Source organism: Microcaecilia unicolor, chromosome 12 (genome assembly GCF_901765095.1).
Source record: "Microcaecilia unicolor chromosome 12, aMicUni1.1, whole genome shotgun sequence".
NCBI lineage: Eukaryota > Metazoa > Chordata > Amphibia > Gymnophiona > Siphonopidae > Microcaecilia > Microcaecilia unicolor.
Genome location: NC_044042.1, coordinates 30,032,305 through 30,052,849, shown reverse-complemented (window position 1 = coordinate 30,052,849; position 20,545 = coordinate 30,032,305). Strand labels below are relative to the sequence as shown.

General features: G+C 39.8%; 1 protein-coding gene across 2 annotated transcripts in view; it reads left to right on the top strand.

Moving 5' to 3' along the window:
* The window catches only part of LOC115482272 (UPF0577 protein KIAA1324-like), an 88,354-nt gene that overhangs the window by 15,815 nt on the left and 51,994 nt on the right, over positions 1-20,545 (top strand). For both annotated transcript variants that reach the window (XM_030221937.1, XM_030221936.1), the window contains exons 5-7: positions 7,876-7,981; positions 17,207-17,356; positions 18,656-18,744. In XM_030221937.1, coding sequence (XP_030077797.1) covers positions 7,876-7,981; positions 17,207-17,356; positions 18,656-18,744 — 345 coding nt within the window. The remainder of the gene's footprint in view (positions 1-7,875; positions 7,982-17,206; positions 17,357-18,655; positions 18,745-20,545) is intronic.

Here is a 20,545-nt window from a genome sequence, read left to right as displayed (position 1 = left end):
CCTCTTACAGGTGGGAGGCATGATGTATTGATTACGGAGCCAGGAGAACTGGGCTTCTTCCTTCTCCCTCCCTCTTGTGGTCAGAGTTGGTATATATCCATCTTGTCTATCCCTGGGGCTCCCCTTGCTGGGACGGGCAATGCATTCTGGGAGACGTAGTTCAGGATTTTGTTGTTTCATTTTGTACCTCTGGGCTGTAGCCTTGTCACAATATGTATGATTATCTCCCAGTTGGTGAGAGGTTATATGTGTGTATTCGATGCAAAGAACTCCTAGCTCTCAGAGAAGGAGTCCGTTCTCTTGAGGATAGAGTTGCAGACTTGGAGGAGCTGAGGGAGACAGGTACATAGAGGAGGCCTACAGGGATGTTGTACAGAAGTCCTACCTCCAGTCTGGCATCCCTTGTGCTGCTTTGGAGGAGGAAGGTCTCCTAAAATGAGATCATCACCCTGGTGAATCTGGAAGTAATCCTGTAGCCAGGACCAGCCTACCAGGGAATGCAATATCCTCTCACACCGAGGATGTGTCTTCAGGAGCTTCTGTCCAGGTGGGAAAGGTTAGGATGGCTGTTGTAGTTGGTGATTCGATTATAGGCATGTAGATAGCTGAGTGCCTGGTGGATGTGAGGATCGCCTGTTCACATGGCCTACCTGGTGCAAAGGTGCCGGACCTCACGCATAACCTAGATAGGATTTTAGATAGTGCTGGGGAGGAACTGGCTGTCTTGATACATGTGGGTAACAATGACATAGGAAAATGTGGGAGGGAGGTTCTGAAGCCAAATTTTTGATCTTAGGTAGAAACCTCAAATCCAGAACCTCTAGGGTATCATTTTCAGAAGTGCTCTCTGTTCCACTTGCAGGGCCTAAGAGACAGGCAAAGCTCTAGAGTCTCAATGCATGGATGATGCAATGGTGCAGGGAGGAGGGTTTTAGATTGGTTAGGAACTGGGCAGCATTCTGGAGAAGGGGGAGCCTATTCCGGAATGATGGACTTCACCTTAACCAGGGTGGGATCAGGCTGCTGGCACTGGCTTTTAAAAAAGAGAGAGAGCAGATTTTAAAAAAGAAACTGGGGGAGGGCTGGCAGTCATTCAAAAGCGCATGGTTCGGAACAAGGTATCTTTCAAAGATCTTTCAGGGATCGGTCCTAGGGCCGGCTTTTTTTAATGTCTTTGTGAGCGATATTGCGGAACGGCTGTCTGGTAAGGTTTGTCTTTTTGCGGATGATACTAAACTCTGCAACAGGGTGGACACCTTGGAGGGTGTGAATGACATGAGGAAGGACCTAGTGAAGCTAGAGAAATGGACCGATATTTGGCAACTAAGGTTTAATCCCAAAAAATGCAGGGTCATGCACTTGGGCCCCCAAAATCCAAGGGAACGGTACAGTATAGGGGGTGTAGTGCTTCAGTGTGTGAAGGAAGAGCGGGACTTGGGGGTGATTGTGTCTGACAGCCTTAAAGCTTTCAAACAGGTAGAAAAAGCGACAGCCAAAGCCAGAAGGATGCTTGGGTACATAAAGAGAGGCATGGCCAGCAGGAAAAAGGAGGTGATAGTGCCGTTGTATAAGTCTCTGGTGAGGCCTCATTTGGAGTACTATGTGCAGTTCTAGAGACCGCACCTAAGGAAAGATATAAATAAGATGGAGTCGGTCCAGAGGGCAGCTACGAAATTAGTAAGCGGTCTTGAATGCAAAAATTATAGGGACAGGCTTATGAACCTCAACATATATACACTGGAAGAGAGGAGGGAGAGAGGAGACATGATAGAAACGTTTAAATATATCAAGGGCATTTATGTACAGGAAGAGAGCCTTTTTCAAATGAAGGAGAGCTCTGGTATGAGGGGGCATACGACAGGTTAAGAGGGAATAGGCTTAGGAGTAACCTAAGGAAGTATTATTTAACTGAAAGGGTTGTGGAGGCGAGGAATGGCCTCCCGGTGGAGGTGGTGGAGTCGAGGACTGTTCCAGAATTTTAAAAGGCATGGGATAAGCATGTGGGATCACTTAGGAACAGGATGGGCAGACTGGATGGGTCATATGGCCTTTATCTGCCGTCATGTTTCTATGTCACCAAAACAGGGAAGATAGGGCATCCCGATAGCAAGGTTGCAATAGAGACCATAGTAGACCAGGTGTCTTTAAATAAAAAGCAGACCAATTGCAAATTATCACTGTCAACTGCTGAGCAAGATGTAAATAGGAACAACAAACATAGTTTGAAATGTCTATATGCAAATGCCAGAAGCCTAAGAAATAAGATGGGAGAGTTAGAATATATTGCACTAAATGAAAAATTAGATATAATAGGCATCTCTGAGACCTGGTGGAAGGAGGACAATCATTGGGACACTGTCATACAGGGTACAAATTATATTGTAGTGACAGGGTGGGTTGAATTGGTGGAGGGGTAGCATTGTATGTTAAGGAGGGCCTTGAATCAAATAGACTAAAAATTCTGCAGGTCACAAAACACATCTTGGAATCCCTATGGATTAAAATTCCATGTGGATAGTGATAGGAGTGTACTACCGTCCACTTGGCCAGGATGAACAGATGGATGTAGAAATTAGGGAGGCTAACAAACTAGGGAGCACAATAATAACGGGTGATTTCAATTACCTTGATATTGACTGGGTAAATGTGATATCAGGGCATGCTAGGAAAGTAAAATTCCTTGATGAAATCAAAGACTACTTTATGGAGCAGCTGATACAGGAGACAACAAGAGAAGGAAAAATTCTAGACCCAGTCCTTAGTAGAGCTCATGTTCTGGTGCAGGAGATAATGGTGCTGGGGCCGCTTGATAAGTGATCATAATATGATCAGATTTGATATCGGCTCTGGAGTAAGTACACACAGGAAATGCAATACATTAGCTTTTAACTTTCAAAATGAGAAGAACAGTTAAAAAAAAAAAAAAAACTTGGAGAAGCAGCTGCAAAGGTCAAAAATGTACATCAGGCATGGATGTTGTTCAAAAAAACCATCCTGGAAGCCCAGGCCAGTTATATTCAATGTATTAAAAAAGGAGGAAGGAAGGCCAAGTGGCCACCGACATGGTTAAAAAGTGAGGTGAAGGAAGCTATTAGAGCTAAAAGAAAAACCTTCAGAAAATGGATGAAGGATATGACTGAAAATAATAAGAAACAGCATAAGGAATGGCAAGTTAAATGCAAAGCACTGAGAAGAAAGGCAAAGAGAGACTTTGAAAAAAAAAAAGATTGTGATGGAGGCAAAACCCACATAGGGGTCCTTTTACTAAGCCGTGAAAGCGTCTACGCATGCCCAATGTGTGCCAAAATGGAGTTACCACCCGACTACCGCGTGGCTTGTGCGGTAATTTCGTTTTTGGCGTGCGTCTGAAACGCTTGTCTGAAAAATATTTTTTATTTTCGGGCGCACATAACGGATGCGCACCAAGTGGCATTTGGCGTTCATAGGTCATTACCACCCGGTCACCATGTGAGTCTTTACCGCTAGGTCAATGGCTGGTGGTAAGGTCTCAGACCCAAAATGGACACATGGCAATTTTAATTTTGCTGCAAGTCCATTTTCAGCAAAAAATTTTAAAAAGGCCTTTTGTACAGGTGTGCTAAAAAAATGGATTGTCGAGTGCCCAAAACCCATGCCTACACTACCACAAGCCATTTTTCAGCGCACCTTTGTTAACTCGCAAGAGGATTGTGCAAAAATACAAGAGGACCTTACAAGACTGGGAAACTGGGCATCTAAATGGCAGATGACGTTTAATGTGAGCAAGTGCAAAGTGATGCATATGGGAAAGAGGAACCCAAACTATAGTTATGTGATGCAAAGTTCCACATTAGGAATCACCAACCAAGAAAGGGATCTAGGTGTCATCGTTGATGATATATGTTGAATCCCTCTGCTCAGTGTGTAGCTGCGGCTAAGAAAACAAATAGAATGTTAGGTATTATTAGGAAAGGAATGGAAAACAAAAATAAGGACGTTATAATGCCTTTATATCATTCCATGGTTCAACTACACCTTGAATACTGTGTGCAATTCTGGTCACCACATCTCAAAAAAGATATAGTGGAATTAGAAAAGGTACAGAGAAGGGTGATGAAGAAGATAAAGGGGATGGGACGACTTCCCTATGAGGAAAGGCTAAAGCGGCTAGGGTGCTTCATCTTGAAGAAAAGATGGCTAAGGGGAGATATGATAGAGGTCTATAAAATAATGAGTGGAATTGGTAGAAGGACTAGGGGGCATGCAATGAAGCTACAAAGTAGTAAATTTAAAACAAATAGGAGAAAATATTTCTTCACTCAACATGTAATTAAACTCTGGAATTCATTGCCAGAGATTGTGGTAAAAGCAGTTAGCTTAGCAGGGTTTTAAAAAGTTCTGGATACCTTCCTAAAAGAAAAGTCTATAAGCCATTGTTAAGATGGACTTGGGGAAAATCCACTGCTTATTTCTAGGATAAGCAGCATAAAATGTGTTGTACTGTTTTGGAATCTTTACAAAGCAGATCGTTGAAAAACCAAAATATATTTTATTAATGAAAACCAATTAAAATATGTATACAATAGCCTGACACAGGCCGTGTTTCACCCAACTGGGCTGCTTCAGGGGCTACAAAATAAATAATATACATCGCTTTTGCAAAATTGTTTTATAAACAATTTTGGGTCATTCCCATTGTGGCTTTCTGACCTTTGACATTTCCCTTCTTACTGACTTCCTGTTTTCGCCATAGCGTTTTTTCAGCGCTTTCAGAGACAAGAGGCTGGTTGTTCGACTTCATGTGAGTTTCTACATTTTCTATTATATTAGATGTCATACATTTTACCAAATTGACGTTTAATTGCAAGCCTAACACTTTTTAAACTTTTTTCCATTGGCACAAGTTTTGTTTGGCATTAAATACAATAGAACGTTTTGCTTTGCAGCACACTATATATGTAATCTTTTTGCCAAAAATGTTTTGTTGCCAGGTTTTGCTTCGCTTAGAATCAATCTTGTATTCAATTTTCTTGTCACCAGTCTCTGCCAGTCATTTCAGACAACACAATTGTTTTAATCAGCAGTACACTATAATCTCTTATAAAATTTTCTGCTGCCAGCTTTTGCTTGACATTTAAGACAGTGCAATGTCTCCTTTAGTAGTACATTATATAAGTAATCTTTAAAAAAAAAAAATTTATCAGGTCTAACTCATATTTCATATAGGCAAAATATATTTTTTATTAAGTCATAACTCATATTCCGCGTAGGTCAACTTTTATTGGTTTTGGCATCTCTGGATGAGCTGTTTTTTCAAGACAGAATCAAGGTGATCTCCTGTATATGTGAGTTCTATTTCTCCTTAGTTTCTTTCCATATTTTTATTTTAATATGTTCTTTTTACTTCATGCTTTTCTCATAGTTGATTTTTGGTTTTTGTTTTTCAGTCAGTTACAGTTGTTTTCCTTGTCATCATTATATTTCAATAGTGAAGGATTATTGTGTAGGTGGGTGTCTTTTGATTTTATTCAAGTGTTTTACATGATTCACTTTTCATTAAGGATAGAAGTCCATCTTGTTTAAGTCATTAGAGAGGATAGATTTTCAAGTTATCCTTTATAGATTATAAACCGGTTATGCATTTTTTATGTATTTATACATGTTGTGAACATATCAGTCATTCATAATTACCATATATGCAGTTTAAGATTACTTATTTCATTATTTTTCTTCTTTTTTTCTGTATGTTAGTTATTAGTGACGATAGTAACATAGTAGATGACGGCAGAAAAAGACCTGCACGGTCCATCCAGTCTGCCCAACAAGATAAACTCATATGTTCTACTTTTTGTGTATACCTTACCTTGATTTGTACCTGTCCTTTTGAGGGCACAGACCCAGTAAGTCTGCCCAGCACTATCCCCGCCTCCCGCCACTGGCTCTGCCACCCAATCTCGGCTAAGCTCCTTAGGATCCATTCCTTCTGAACAGGATTCCTTTATGTTTATCCCACGCGTGTTTGAATTCTGTTACCGTTTTCATTTCCACCACCTCCCGCGGGAGGGCATTCCAAGCATCCACTACTCTCTCCGTGAAAAAATACTTCCTGAAATTTTTCTTGCGTCTGCCCCCCTTCAATCTCATTTCATGTCCTCTCGTTCTACCGCCTTCGCACCTCCGGAAAAGGATATATTAAGCTAATTTTTAATGACTTTAAGCACAGTGTTGCATTTTGTATGCATTCATCTAAATATATGTGTCGTGTACATATTAGCTTTTTCTAATAATCACTGTTATTTTTTGTTTCTAAGTCTGTGGGATTTTGATGTTTTTATTTGAGATTTGTTTTTATTTATTTATGTAATTTTGTATATTATTTATTTTGTAGCCCCTGAAGCAGCCCAGTTGGGCGAAACACGGCCTGTGTCGGGCTATTGTATACATATTTTAATTGGTTTTCATCAATAAAATATATTTTGGTTTTTTAACGATCTGCTTTGTATATATTTTCCATCTTGGAGTTTGCAGACCATCTGCCCTTGTGTTTTCTTGGACCCTCTGTTTTGGAATCTTGCCAGGTATTTGTTTCCTGGATTGACCACTGTTGGAAACAGGATGCTGGGCTTGATGTATCTTTGGTCTATCCCAGTATGGCAACGCTTATGTTTTTATGTTCGTAACTGTATGATGAAACCCAAGGTGTTAAAATTGGTGGAAGACTCATCACCTTCACTATGCTAATTATACCATACTGGTTGAATGTGAAGATGATCTGAAACATCTGCTTATCAAGATCAAGGAACATAGTTTCAAAATGGGCCTGCATCCTAACAGAAAAAAGAAAAAGATCCTGACAACTGGCAAAATTAATAATTTCATCCTTGATGGAGAAGCAAGAGAAATAGTAGACAACTTCAACCTATTTGGATCAATAATTAGTAATGAAATGTCAAGCAGTCACAAAATCCAATGACACATTGCTTTTGGCAGAATGTCTATGAGGGACCTAGACAAGATCTTCAAATGCAGATGTATCTCTGCATACAAGGATTCAACTTGTCCAAGCTATGGTATTTTCATTGATGTCATATGAATGCAAATGTCGGACAGTGAAGAAGAAAGACAGGAAGAAAACTGATGCTTTTGAATTATGATGTTGGTAAAGAATAGTATGTATGCCATGGAGTGCTGAAAGAGCAAATCAAACAGTATTGGAGGAGATCAAACCTAAGTGTTCCTTGGAAGCTCAAATGACAAAACTTCAGCTTTCGTACTTTAGACATATCATGTGAAGAGAAAGATTATTTATTTTTATTTATTGCATTTGTATCCCACATTTTTCCACCTATTTGCAGGCTCAATGTGGCTTACAGAGTTTTATTATGACATAGTCATTCCAGACTATGTTAATCAAAGACATCATACTTGACAAGATTAAAGGTCAACCAGAAGAGGAAAACTAGCACTGTGATGGATCAATACAATAACAGTTCCATAAAAAATTAGCCTCAGGATAACTATCCACAGGGTTACCGTGAGTTGATATCGACTTGGCACATAACATATTCCATCAAGAAGATGCAGTGATATAAAGGGAAAAAAAATGACCCCCCCCCCCCCCCCCCACCTACATAATCCCTCAACCCTTAATAAATCCTTGTATGATATTTGCTGCCATAAAGACAGGTTCACAGACCAACCAGCCATTGAACTTAAATGTGTAAATAAATAATTTGTGAGGCCATTATTAAAAAAGCTAAACTCCTAAATTTAGGTAAGTTAGGTACCTACATTTGTCCCCTATTTTCAACCAAATTTTGGTGCCTATGTTTTAGCTGAGAATTAACTTACTATATATATTTACTCATTTAATACAAGGTACTTTTGCATTTGTAGGTAGATCTGACTCGGGGCAACAATGTCCTTTACTGGAAGACAACAGCGTTCTCATTGGGGTCTCAATCTCCAAAGCCAGTGATGCTCAGAAATATTGGAATTACTGGTATGTGGTTAATGGCTTTGCCTTCTTGATGCATGTATGTGCACTGATGGATGATGCAGTTAGATTAAAAAAAACATGATACAGGCCTTTGGTATTTAAAACACCAATTTTTTTCCTCTTCATCTTAGCTAACTGAGAGCCAGATACTCAAAAGAAGTCGCTGTTAAAATACTGCGGGCTTTTATATCCACAGTTGAATTTTGAAACAGAAAATGTCACAGCCATTCTGATATTTCCCATTAAGTAGGGTTAAATGGTTTATGATTGTATATTAGATAGAAGAAATCAAATGAGCAGCTGTGATGTGGCCGAACACCTCAGAGGAATCTCCTAAATTTTTTTATTCAACTGGTTTGAATTTGAATACTAGAAAATCAGTGAAGGTAAGTTAAGTACTGTATGTAACTTGAAATGCCCCAGGGATGACAAGTAATGCCTACTATACTGCATAAACTTGACAAACTACAAAACATGTATCAACAAAATTAGAGAGAGATTTGAGCCACCATCTTCCAGACGGAGAGAAGCTGATAATAGGAATTCTGCATAAAAGGATACTGAGGAATAAAATAACAGCTATAGAAAAACAACAACGAAGGATTACTGGGAACAATAGAAGATCAAGAAACGAGAAGAGATAATAATGGAATTATTAATCTTCATGAAACGAAGGAGAGAGATTTGTTATCAGTTTGTGAAACCTGGCTACCAGAGGTCTTAGAATTCAAGTAGACACAGGATGAAATATATCTGGAAGAAAACAGAGATTAGGAATCACCAGAAATCAAAACCAGCAATAGCACATGTGCTGAATCACAGGGACAAAATGAAGCTAATCTCAGCAAACAATCCCAGAATACAACTGAAACAGGTTAAAGAGTTGTCGGGATTAATCAGATACAGTACTCGAAAATAGAAGGGACATTACTCCTTACTGCTGAGAATTTCATAAAAGGGAAAGAGATTTGGATTTAGCTCATGCCTTTTCAGTAGCAGGTCAAGGTGAGTTACATTCAGGTACAGAAGAAACATATTAGCACTTCACACAGTCCTCCTTGGAACAAAGGCAGTATTCACTTTAAACTGGAAGGCTTTGCAGTAGTTCCAAAAGAAAAGTACTTGTGTACATTCTGGTAGAAATTTGCAGTGGGTACAAAGTACATGCTGTCACTTGCATAAGCTTTTTTTGTGGGTATAGTGCATGTAAAGATTTGAAAATGCAATCTGTGTGTATACTTTTCTGTCCTGATCTGGGAATGTGACATTGCTTGAGAATTGTTTTCTCCATTAACAGGCCTTAAGGCACACAAGAATAAAGGGACAATTTTTTAAATAGCTGACCAAGGTGCAAATTTCACAGATACTTAATTTTCAATAGAAAGTATACCCATGTTACTTTCCCTTTGAAAATTACCCACAGGGGGCAAATATCCCCCCGGATTCTATATATGGTACACAAAATTGTTCATACAAATTTGGGCAGAAGCCCAAGTTGCATTCACAATTTAGTTGATTAATAAACCAATTAGCACCGATAATTAGGCACTAACAATCAATTAGCAGTGCTAATTGGTAATAATTAGAATTTACATGCAATCTTGTTAGGCATTATTCTATAAAGATGTGTGTGGATCTGAAAAGGAGGTGTGGCCATGGGAGGGGCATGGGCATTCCAATAATTTCTGCGCAGTGTTACAAAATACACCTGATCCATGCCTAACTGAGGCACGGGGATTTATACTGGGTTTCAGTTGGTGTAAATCCTCATGCCTAAAGGTTAGGCGTGGATCTCAGTGCTAGGCGCTATTCTATAAACAGCACCCAACTCAAAGTACCATTTATAGACTAGAGCTAAGTGCTAATTTTTTCTGGTGCCGATTTTTTGGTGCTATATATAGAATTTGGTCCTTTATCTGTTTTACTGTGAGCAAAGTTTGGGAAAAGTGTCTATAAATTGCAAAATCAAATCTATGCATTATCTCCCAATCCACCCAAAACATATCCATGAGACTACCTCTTCTAAAATCAACTGAAGGTACCCATACTGTGAAATAATATCCATACTTGCCTGCTCCAAAGTGAGCAATTTTCAAGCAGAGCAATCTAGGTGCATTGATTCTTTTTAATATGCTTAGATTGTTTTGAATATTGTCCTCTTAAGATTTATCTGCCCATTTTAGAGGGCAAATTTAAGAGAAGAAAAATTTTTTGTGTGTGGTTTTACCTTAGTTTCCCTCAAAGAAGCTTCAGTTTCTGTTCCAATTAAAAAACAGTCTCCACCATTGATCATCATAAATTCTGCTATAAATGTTTGGGACAGGACAATAATCATTCAGGCTCTGGTATCTGCATATTAACCTGAAAGGTTTGGGCCTGAAAGCTGGCATTGAAATGTCTATCTGAGGGGCACTGTTCCCTCTAAGCTGAGTGGGAGTCCTCCAATTGCATTGCTACCAGTAGGGGGGTGGTGCTTCAATATTGTTTTTTTCAATCTCTAGAATCAGGCAGGTTCTCTGGAATCCTGCAGAACTTGCCTGTTCCTTGATATTGAAAATGTATAGTGAAAAAGCCCCCCCCCCCCCTCCCCACTGGCAGGATTGTAGATGGAAGACTCCTGCTCAGTTTACTGGGAACAGTCATAGGCGCCCGGTATCGAAGGCTTGGGGAGGCTAAGCCTCCCCAGCCGCAGCGAGCCGGCTCCTCCCCCTCCCTCAGGATCCGGTACCAGTCCGTCATGTTACCGACCTGACTCTTCGTCTTCGGAGCTGTTTCAAATCCCACACACCTGTCAGTGCCCATGAATGTGCAGACCTGTTTCATCCAGCTACAGAGCACATCTTCTGAGCTGTCAGCGCTTACTCTCCCCCGCTGCGCTGGCGCTGCCGGCGTTCGCGCTTTAAAAATGGCCACCGAGACTTCTGCTGAAGTCTTGGCGGCCGACCTGGAAGTCTCGGCGGCCATTTTGAAGCGCGAACGCCGGCAGCGCCAGCGCAGCGGGGGAGAGTAAGCGCTGACAGCTCAGAAGATGTGCTCTGCAGCTGGATGAAACAGGTCTGCACATTCATGGGCACTGACAGGTGTGTGGGATTTGAAACTGCTTGCAAGCATATTGCTGTTGCTTTTTATGTAGTCAGCACAGAAAGACAAGAAACCGATTCAGAGTTAGTAGTTGAAAATTATCCACAATCTCTCCCCCATTAAATATAAAAATACTAATAGTAAACAGAACTTATAACCCACTGAAACCTTGAAGTTCAGAGCAGCTCACATGATAAGAAACTGGTCAAATCTAGGAATTAACATAAATTCATGACAACCAGTGTGCTAACAATTGGAAAGTAATGCAAAGTAGGCTTAAGTTGTAAACCGTAAAATGAAATTATACAGAATTTAGAATACATTAAAAAAAAAATAAAGATCTTTAAATTTAATTGAAAACCTACTTAGGGGATCAAAGTCCTAATCATAACCGAGAGTCATATGTGGAATTCAAGACCTCAGGGTTATGGCAGTTGCTGTTGGTCAGGATTCAGAATACCCTTAACTCATCTTAATGAGATGGAGTCACATTCATATGACCTACATCATATGCAAATCGATCTCATGCATATTCATGAGGCATAGCACAAAACCTAACTCATTGATGATACATATCTAATATCTAAATTTAATAAAAGGTATTGTGACTTTTATTTTTACTTATTCATTTTTTCTGTGTTATCAGACAATTATGGATTTAAGCTCCACCCCTGGCCCCACCCCCTAACCCCGCCCCCTTTAGCCTCCCCAAACAGTTGGGCCACCGACCGCCTATGGGAACAGTGTCTGAGTGCCAAGGACTGCTGGTGGCAAGGCCATGCTGAAGAGGCCCATCCAGGAGAAACATTACTCCCCCTGCTGTGTTTGAGACATGGACTCTGAAAGCTTGAGTATGGAGCCAGAGAGAACCAGTGCCAAACAAACAGAGGACCCCAAGCATTATTATGACTCTTTGAAGCAGTGGCTGTGAGAGATAAGAAAAGCAGAAAGTTTCATATCATCCAAAGTAGCTGCTGTGACTCACAGGGTCAGACAATACCACATCCATCCTCGGAGATCCAGTCCAAAGTCTTTGACCATGACCGCCAGAAAGCAATAGAGGAGTATTGTAGTGATTAGAGCAATGAGCTAAGAACCATGGAAGTTATCAAATCAAAAATCCCTCACTCTTTTCAGCAAAAATTCAGCACTCTTTCATGCAAAGTTGGTGAGAAGAATCACTTATAAAGTTTTGATTCTTTTTTGTTTGTACGTGGTTTGGCATTGTATATATTTGTTTTTTATTTACTGTTTTTACTGTTATTTATTGTTTATTTATGTATTGGGGTTTATTGACCACCTTTATGAACAGGTTCACCCAAGGTGGTGAAGCCTGAAGAGGGAAGCTACCCACTAATGCCCATGACACAAGAGATGGCCTGGAGGTAGGAATTTCTGGGAAAGTCGCTAAAACTTTGCCAGAGACTTTAAAATCATTCACGGAGATGCCCCAGCCTACATGTCAGACCTGATAGACTTACCACCCAGGAATGCTAAAAAATCATCCCGCACATTCCTCAACCTTCACTTCCCTAACTGTAAAGGTCTAAAATACAAACTAATGCATGCGTCAACCTTTTCCTACCTGAGTACACAATTCTGGAACGCACTGCCGCGCAACTTAAAAACGATCTATGAACTAACTAACTTCCGCAAACTACTAAAGACCCATCTCTTTAACAAGGCATACCACAAAGATCAACAAATGTGAACTCCTCTACATATATCCAATATTGTCTTCTTATATTTGCTTGTAATACTAATATCATACTTTTTCATTATCATGTTACCCAAGATCCTTCCATAATACGAATTGTTTATCTTATTATATATTTCCACTATTCATGATGTATTGTAAGCCACATTGAGCCTGCAAAGAGGTGGGAAAATGTGGGATACAAATGCAATAAATAAAAATAAATAAATAAAAGATATAAACCAGGAGTAATGACATTAGATCAGTTTGCTTAGTTATCTCAGATTTGGCAAAATCAATTCACCTGGTGGTAAATAATTTATCTTTTCAACTGAAAGACGTTGATAAAAGGGTGGTACAAGTTGAAAATGACTACCAGGGAATCTGTATATGGCTCAAATTCAGTCAGCTCAAACGGCTATTATAAGATGTAACTGTGTTAAGAGCCAAAATGGAATCTGTGGACAATACCTTAAGAAGTGTGAACTTGAGGATGATTAATTTTCCCCATGATGCTAAAGAATCCCCGAAAAGAACTGGGGAAGGAATATTGTATGGAGGTTCTTCAGTATCATATATCTAGTGTTAAGAGGGTATATTGTCTACTGAATAAAATTCATGGAAGTCTTAAACTGATTGAGAAATTAACAATAGACTCTGTGGACTCTCCTTAAGCTATTAACCCTAATACTGCGACTTTACTACTTACTGTGAATAGTAGTTCTGATAGGGATTTCCTACTCAGAAGTTACTGAATTGGACTTATTTAGCAGTGTTAAGATTTGTTTTTCCAGATTTATCTAGAAAGTTCCAGAAGTGCTGGAGACAGTTTCTTTTGATATACCCTGGGGTTCTTTAATTGAGGGCCACCCTCCATCTTAGATTTCCTTGTAAAATGTATAATTATTTACCAATCTTCTAAATATATTTTTTGGGATCCTACCCACCTGTCTTCCTTCTTAGCAGCTAAGGGTATGCTAAGGAGCTCACCCAGGATCATTAATTGGGGGTGTGGGGTTAAATGTTTCTCTCTTGTTTCTAATTTGCAGTGACGCTGGTTTGTTTTTAGTTTAACTGTAATATTTTTACCTCTCCTCAATAGGATTGGAATGCCCTTACATGTGGACTAGAGCCAAAAAGAATATGTTTGATAAAATATTGCCTCTTGGTGAATTAGGTGTATTATTAATATTTCTTTATTCCCATTGCTTTGCTGTACAAGTTGTTTTGCTTGATTTGTCACTTGAATAATTGCCTAAGGGGCCCTTTTACTAAGCTGTGGTAGGGCTAACATGCAGGTAGTGCAGGCCAAGTCGACACTACTGCCAGGGTAGCGCAGGCACCCGGCGATAATTCCAAAGTTGGTGCATGCTTTTTCCCACAGTAGAAAATAATTTTGTATTTCCTACTGCGGGGGGCATTCCTGGTGGTAATAGGCAGTGCGGCCACATTGCCATGTGCTGCCTGATTACCGCATGAGTAGCACATGAAACCTTACCACCAAGTAAATAGGTGGCAGTAAGGGCTCAGGCAGTAAAATAGCCACATGCTGCTTTTAATATTAGCCCACAGCCATTTACTGCCCCATTTTTAAAAGGCCTTTTTACCCTCCACAGTAAAAATATGGCCCAGTGAGCACCAATTTCACGTGTCCATATTAGTGCAGGTCACTTTTTTTTATTTAAAAATTTAAAATTTTTAAAACCACTCTATCATACAATTCTAGGCAGTTTCCAAGTCACATACATAGTAAAATCATTAGAAAAGACACACTGTTCATCAAACACTACTGCTGCTACTACTACTTATCATTTTTATAGCGCTACTAGACGTATGCAGCGCTGAACACTTGAACATGAAGAGACGGTCCCTGCTCGACAGAGCTTACAATATGCAACTGAAACATATAATCCAGCTAAAAATATAGAAATAACATCAGACCTTAATTGTTGACAAAAGCTAGTATAAATAAATGAGCCTTCAAACATTTTTGAAATTGTACAATAGAACAAGTTTTACACAAAGTTTCAGGTAATGCATTCCAGAGAACAGGTCCTTCAATACCAAAAATAGATGAACGATATACATCTAGTCTAACCTGTTGAAAAGAAGGAACTTCTAAATATAATTTATCACCAGATCTCAAAGGTCTTGTTGGCATGTGAGTCTTCAAGGAGTTGGACAACGCTAGAAGCCCATTATCATTCAGTGCTTTATGTACTAAGGTCAAAACTTTGAATTTGATCCTCCAAATAATAGGCAACCAGTGTAAGTCTCGAAGAGCAGGAGTAATGTGGTCAAATCGAGACAGATTAGTCAAGATCCAATCAGTAGCATTTTGACAAATCTGTAATGCACGTAATTTATAAGTAGGCAGCCTTAAATAAAGGGCATTACAATAATCCCATAAAGGGGTAATAGATTCTTGAACAACAGTTCAAAAATTTGATGCTGAGGAAAAAATCTTTCATCCAATAAAATAATCTGAGCTTGAAGAAAACTTTCTGAACAACAAATTTAAATTGTTCATTCACAGACAAGGCAGAATCAAGCCACACACCCAGATATTTTAAGCAGTTGACAACTGGAATTTTTAAATTCTCAAGCTCAAAAAAATTCTGGCGTTTTCGAGAGAGTTACCTTGCCAGATAGAAACAAAATGTGGGATTTAGCCAGGTTCAACTTGCTTATTTACATTCAATCACTTTTTACCGCAGCATAGTAAAAGGGCCCCTAAATAAAAATAATTAAAAAAACAACAACTTACCAGACTTCTGGACTTGATTTGTGCCATATATTGCCATCCTAGAAAAGCTTAGCTATGTATTTATTTATTTATTTGTTTGTCTATTGAGATTTATTAACCACGATTCACCCAAGGCGGTGTAGAGAAGGAAAATATACAAAGCAGATCGTTGATGGATAAAAATGATTTTAATAATATATTAAAATATGCATACAATAGCCCGACACAGGCCGTGTTTCGCCCTACTGGGCTGCTTCAGGGGCTACTCAATGTGTCTCCACTACCAAAGGAGGAATAAGATGATAAAAGCAACTGCAATATAATATGCAGTTGATATCTTGAAAAAACGGCTCTCCCAGAGATATTGAAACAAATGATCAATAGCATACGATCAATCAAACAGTCACTTATCTCCCAGAGGGCAATCTGTGTTCTATCCTCACGAGGATCTTATCAACATCCACGCCTCGCCTAGGTAGTTTAGGTCTGTTAATCACACAAAACTTATAGTCCTCAAAATTTGTGATTCAGCATTACAGAGTGTTCCATCAAGGGTTTCTCCAAAGCTCATCTTTTATAGCACTTCTGTGCTCTATAATCCTCTTATTTAGTGTCCTCTTTGTCTTACCTATATACATGAGGTTATATAGACAAATACAAGGATACACTACGTGACTGGACAGACAGTATCACCTGAACATGACTGATACCATTATAGATAGCTATGCACCGAGTGGGTAATTTTCAAAGTGTCTAGTTCAGGAGCAAGTCTGCAGATATATTTTATCTGTGAATTTTGTATCAATTTTCAAAGAGAAAAACACATATTTTCACTGTGAAACTTGCACAGATACAGAATACCTATTGCTCTTGTTTTTTGAGTGGATAGATTTTTAAAATGGAAATTACATACATAACCTTGAAAATATAACTTATGGAGCTTATTTTTAAATCCTCCCTCCCCCCCCCCCCCCCCCACCTTAAATATGCATCTGGGAATAACACTCCAAAATGCTTCTAAAGCACTTTTGAATATACTGAAGAAAAGTTACCTAGGTAAATGGTTCTCAAGGTGTACTTTAAAATTCAACTAAATCTAGGACTCATATTGGACCTGGTGTGGCCATATTACAAATCTCCTTTGGTACTTTTTAAAAAATAATTTTTCTTCTGTTGATCATGTTTGTTTCAATGCCCACTGCAGTATAACAATAACTTGTACATAAATGTTTGAGGGTCCCTTTTACCAAACTGTAGTTAAATGTGGCCTTAGCATGTCCTTATGTGAGTTATTTCCACATGCTAAGACCGTTTTTACATTCAGGGTAAAATGGCTGATTTTTCTATTTTCCCCATTAATGGCCTTGCACTAATTTTCCCATTAATGCATGGCTATTAGCGTGTGAGCCCCTACCACCACCCATGATGTAGGCAGTAAGGGCTCACACGCTAAGCACATGCTAGTCTGTTAGCAAGCGACAATGTAGCTGCGCTAACCGATTAGCACAAAACATGCCCACTCTCCACCCCCAGATCTGCCCCAGCACTAAAAAAAAATCCATTTTATTTTTTTAACATGTGGATAGCACGCAAACATTCCAAAATTACCACAGTAAAAGCACCCCAGAATAAATAAAGATTTAAAAGAAGGTTGCTTTGGATTCTTTCTTGCCTTTATCACCTCTTCCTGATTTTTGTTTCATAGGGGTGGCATACACATCAGAGTGCTTTCCTTGCAAAGCAGGCTCTTACAGTTCTAAATCTGGATCTTCCACCTGTAAATTATGTCCAGCAAATACATACTCCAACAAAGGGGCTACCGTCTGTCAGGAGTGTGAGCCTGATAAGTACTCAGGTAAGCCTCACATTTGTACAGTGCTTCAGTCACCCTTTAGAGCCTGATGAGGACAAATAACAAGAAATATCTGAGGTTTGTGAAATAGCATAGAACCTGGAAAGGATACTTCTTGGAAGGTTTCCAGAGCTTTCCATGTGCTCCACTGAGCATGCACAGGTTGTCCACATGTCCAATATCATATGGAACCTCTCTCTGTTTCACTTAGCGTACAATTCAGAAGGGAAAGAAGCAGCTAGAGCATATAAAGAGGGCAACTAATCAATAGATGTTCAACCCCAAGTTATAATCATCATTCCAATATTGCTAGGGCACTTTTCCTGTCTGCCAGCATAGTTGCAAGGTCTGTGGGTATTTTAACTCATGTATTTTGCACCAGATCTCAAAGTACAAGTATATTTTCCTTTTGAAAACTGTTCTGAGTTATAGTACCTGCAGAGATTTGCACTTGCTTTTTCTGCAGACATCCCCCCACTCCCGTAAACTTGGCCCCAGGACCACCTACATCTTACCAAAAGTATACTTGTTGTTTGTTGTCACACATTCTTTTAGGCAGGTGAGACTAGACAGTATTCAGATAGATAGTTGACCCAGTTAAATATACTACTACTACTTAACACTTCTAAAGCGCTACCAGGGTTACGCAGTGCTGTACAATTTTAACACAGAAGGACAATCCCTGCTCAAAGAGCTTACAATCTAATGGACAAATGTAGAGTCAGTCAAGTAGGGGTAGTCAATTTGGGGCATTCTCGATTACATGAAAGGTATAAAGGTATAAAGGTTAGGTGCCGAAAGCAATATTGAAGAGGTGGGCTTTGAGCAATGATTTGAAGATGGGTAAGGAGGGGGCTTGGCGTAGGGGTTCAGGAAGTTTATTCCATGCGTAAGGTGATGCGAGGCAGAATGGGCGGAGCCTGGAATTGGCGGTGGTGGAGAAGGGTGTTGAGAGGAGGGATTTGTCCTGTGAGCGGAGGTTTCGGGCGGGAACATAAGGGGAGATGAGGGTAGAGAGGTAATGAGGTGCTGCAGACTGAGTGCTATTACCATGCCTTTGTGGTTTATCTGTGGGTATTGCTGCGATGGACCAAAGTAAAATTATGCAGGTAGTTTTGCTTTATTATTGCCCCAATAAACGTATCCACACAAATTTGCACCTACTTTTGTATAGTTACTTTATAAAGGCAGAATTATTCCCATAGTTGTTCAAAATGATTGTTTAAAGAATGTTTTGTATGGAGGCTGCTGATGTCACATAATTGATATAAGAATTTTTATTATATTACACAATGCCTGCAGAAATTGGATCTGAGTCATGTAAGCCTCGCCCTCCTTGTGCAGATGATGACTATTTCTACACTCATACCCCATGTGATACTAATGGACAGGTATGTACCAAGATGCAGGTTGTTAATCGTTTTTGTATAACCCCAGGAATAACTTGTCCCGCCTGATTTTCAGCCTGTGGCAGTAAGTGGCATCTGAGCCCCTCATAGCTGTGGGCTGAACAGACTCGGATATTCAATGCCTGGGCACTCACGGCTCCCGGCATTAAATATCTGGGTCTCAGCAGTCACCCAGAAGTTAACCGGGTGCCAGCCAATATTCAGACCAGCGTACAGTTAACTTTACCACATAAAATTAGGATAGCCTTTTTGCTTCCTAACTTTGGGGTCCTTTTACTAAGGTGCGCTGAAAAATGGGCTGCACTGGTGTAGGCACGTGTTTTGGGTGTGTGCAGATCCATTTTTCAGTGCGCCTGTAAAAAAGGCCTTTATAAAATTTTTGTCGAAAATGGACCTGCGGCAAAATAGAAATTGGTGCGTGTCCATTTTGGGTCTGAGATCTTACCGCCACCTATTGACTTAGTGGTAAGGTGTCACGCGGTAACCATGCGGTAATCATCTATGTGCATAGAATGATGATTACCACCAGGTTTCCACCACGTGCAGGAAAATAAAAATTATTTTCTGGTGCTCGTAGCGGACGTGCGTAAAAAACAAAATTATCACCCAGACCACATGGTAGCCGGGCAGTAACTCCAAATTGACATGCGTAGGACACGCATACGCACCCACGCAGCTTAGTAAAAGGGCTCCTATATGTGGTTAACCGGCTAGCGGGCTGAAAATCTCTGCTCGCCACTCTGCCCATGCCCTGCCCTGTCCCATCCCTAATCTAACCAAATTGGGGATGGCCAATTAACAGGGATATTCAACAGTACTAAGTGCTGCTGAATATTCCTTGATAGCCTCAGGAAAGCCATTTAAATGGCTAGGAGCCTCTCCTGACCATTTAAATTGCTTTGAATATTGGGCCCATTTAGCCTTGCAACATATAACATCATAGTAATACAGGGGAGATACTATATAAAGCTCCAAAAGTTAGGTGCTGAAAATATCCACACTGAGCCTCTATTCTGTAAAGAGTGCTCAACCTTTACAGAATACTGGCATAGCTTACATTTCGCTCCTAACTTTGAGTTCCAGACTTATACATGATAGAGATAAGTTTGCACCTAAAGTTAGGTGTGGATTGGTACAATCCTGTAACTTGGCGCCTAACTTTTGGAAATGCCATGACCCACCTATGCCACTGCAATGGCCATGCCCCCTTTTGGGTTGTGCTTAGGAATAGTTAGACCCCAAGTTATAGAACAGTGCGCAGGGGAGATCTGTGCGCAACTTCACTTAGGCACCAGTTAGCACCAATGACGTGGCTACTTGCTACCCATGTCCTCATTAAGTTGTGGACGGATCTCAGATCTGTGTGCAAATTCCAGCACCCAACTTTGGGGAAACCTTTTATAGAATCCAAGGGATAACAACCAGTTTATTACTATTTGTGATATAACCACAAAGATTATTAAACAATATGCTGTGTGATTGTTAATAAAAATCCCTATGAGATAAGACTGAAGGACCTAGAGGAGAAGTGTGACAAAGGGAATATGATAGACGGTGAAACGCCTCAAAGGTATAAATAATGGAACAAGAAACAAACATTTTTCAGGTAAAAAGATGTTATGAGACAAGAGATCATTACTGCAGAACACCAAGGAAGTAAACTCATAGAACATAAGAATAGCCATACTGGGTCAGACCAATGATCCATCTAGCCCAGAATCCTGGTTCCAGCAGTGGCTAATCCAGGTTACAAGTACCTGGCAGAAACCCAAATAGTAGCAAC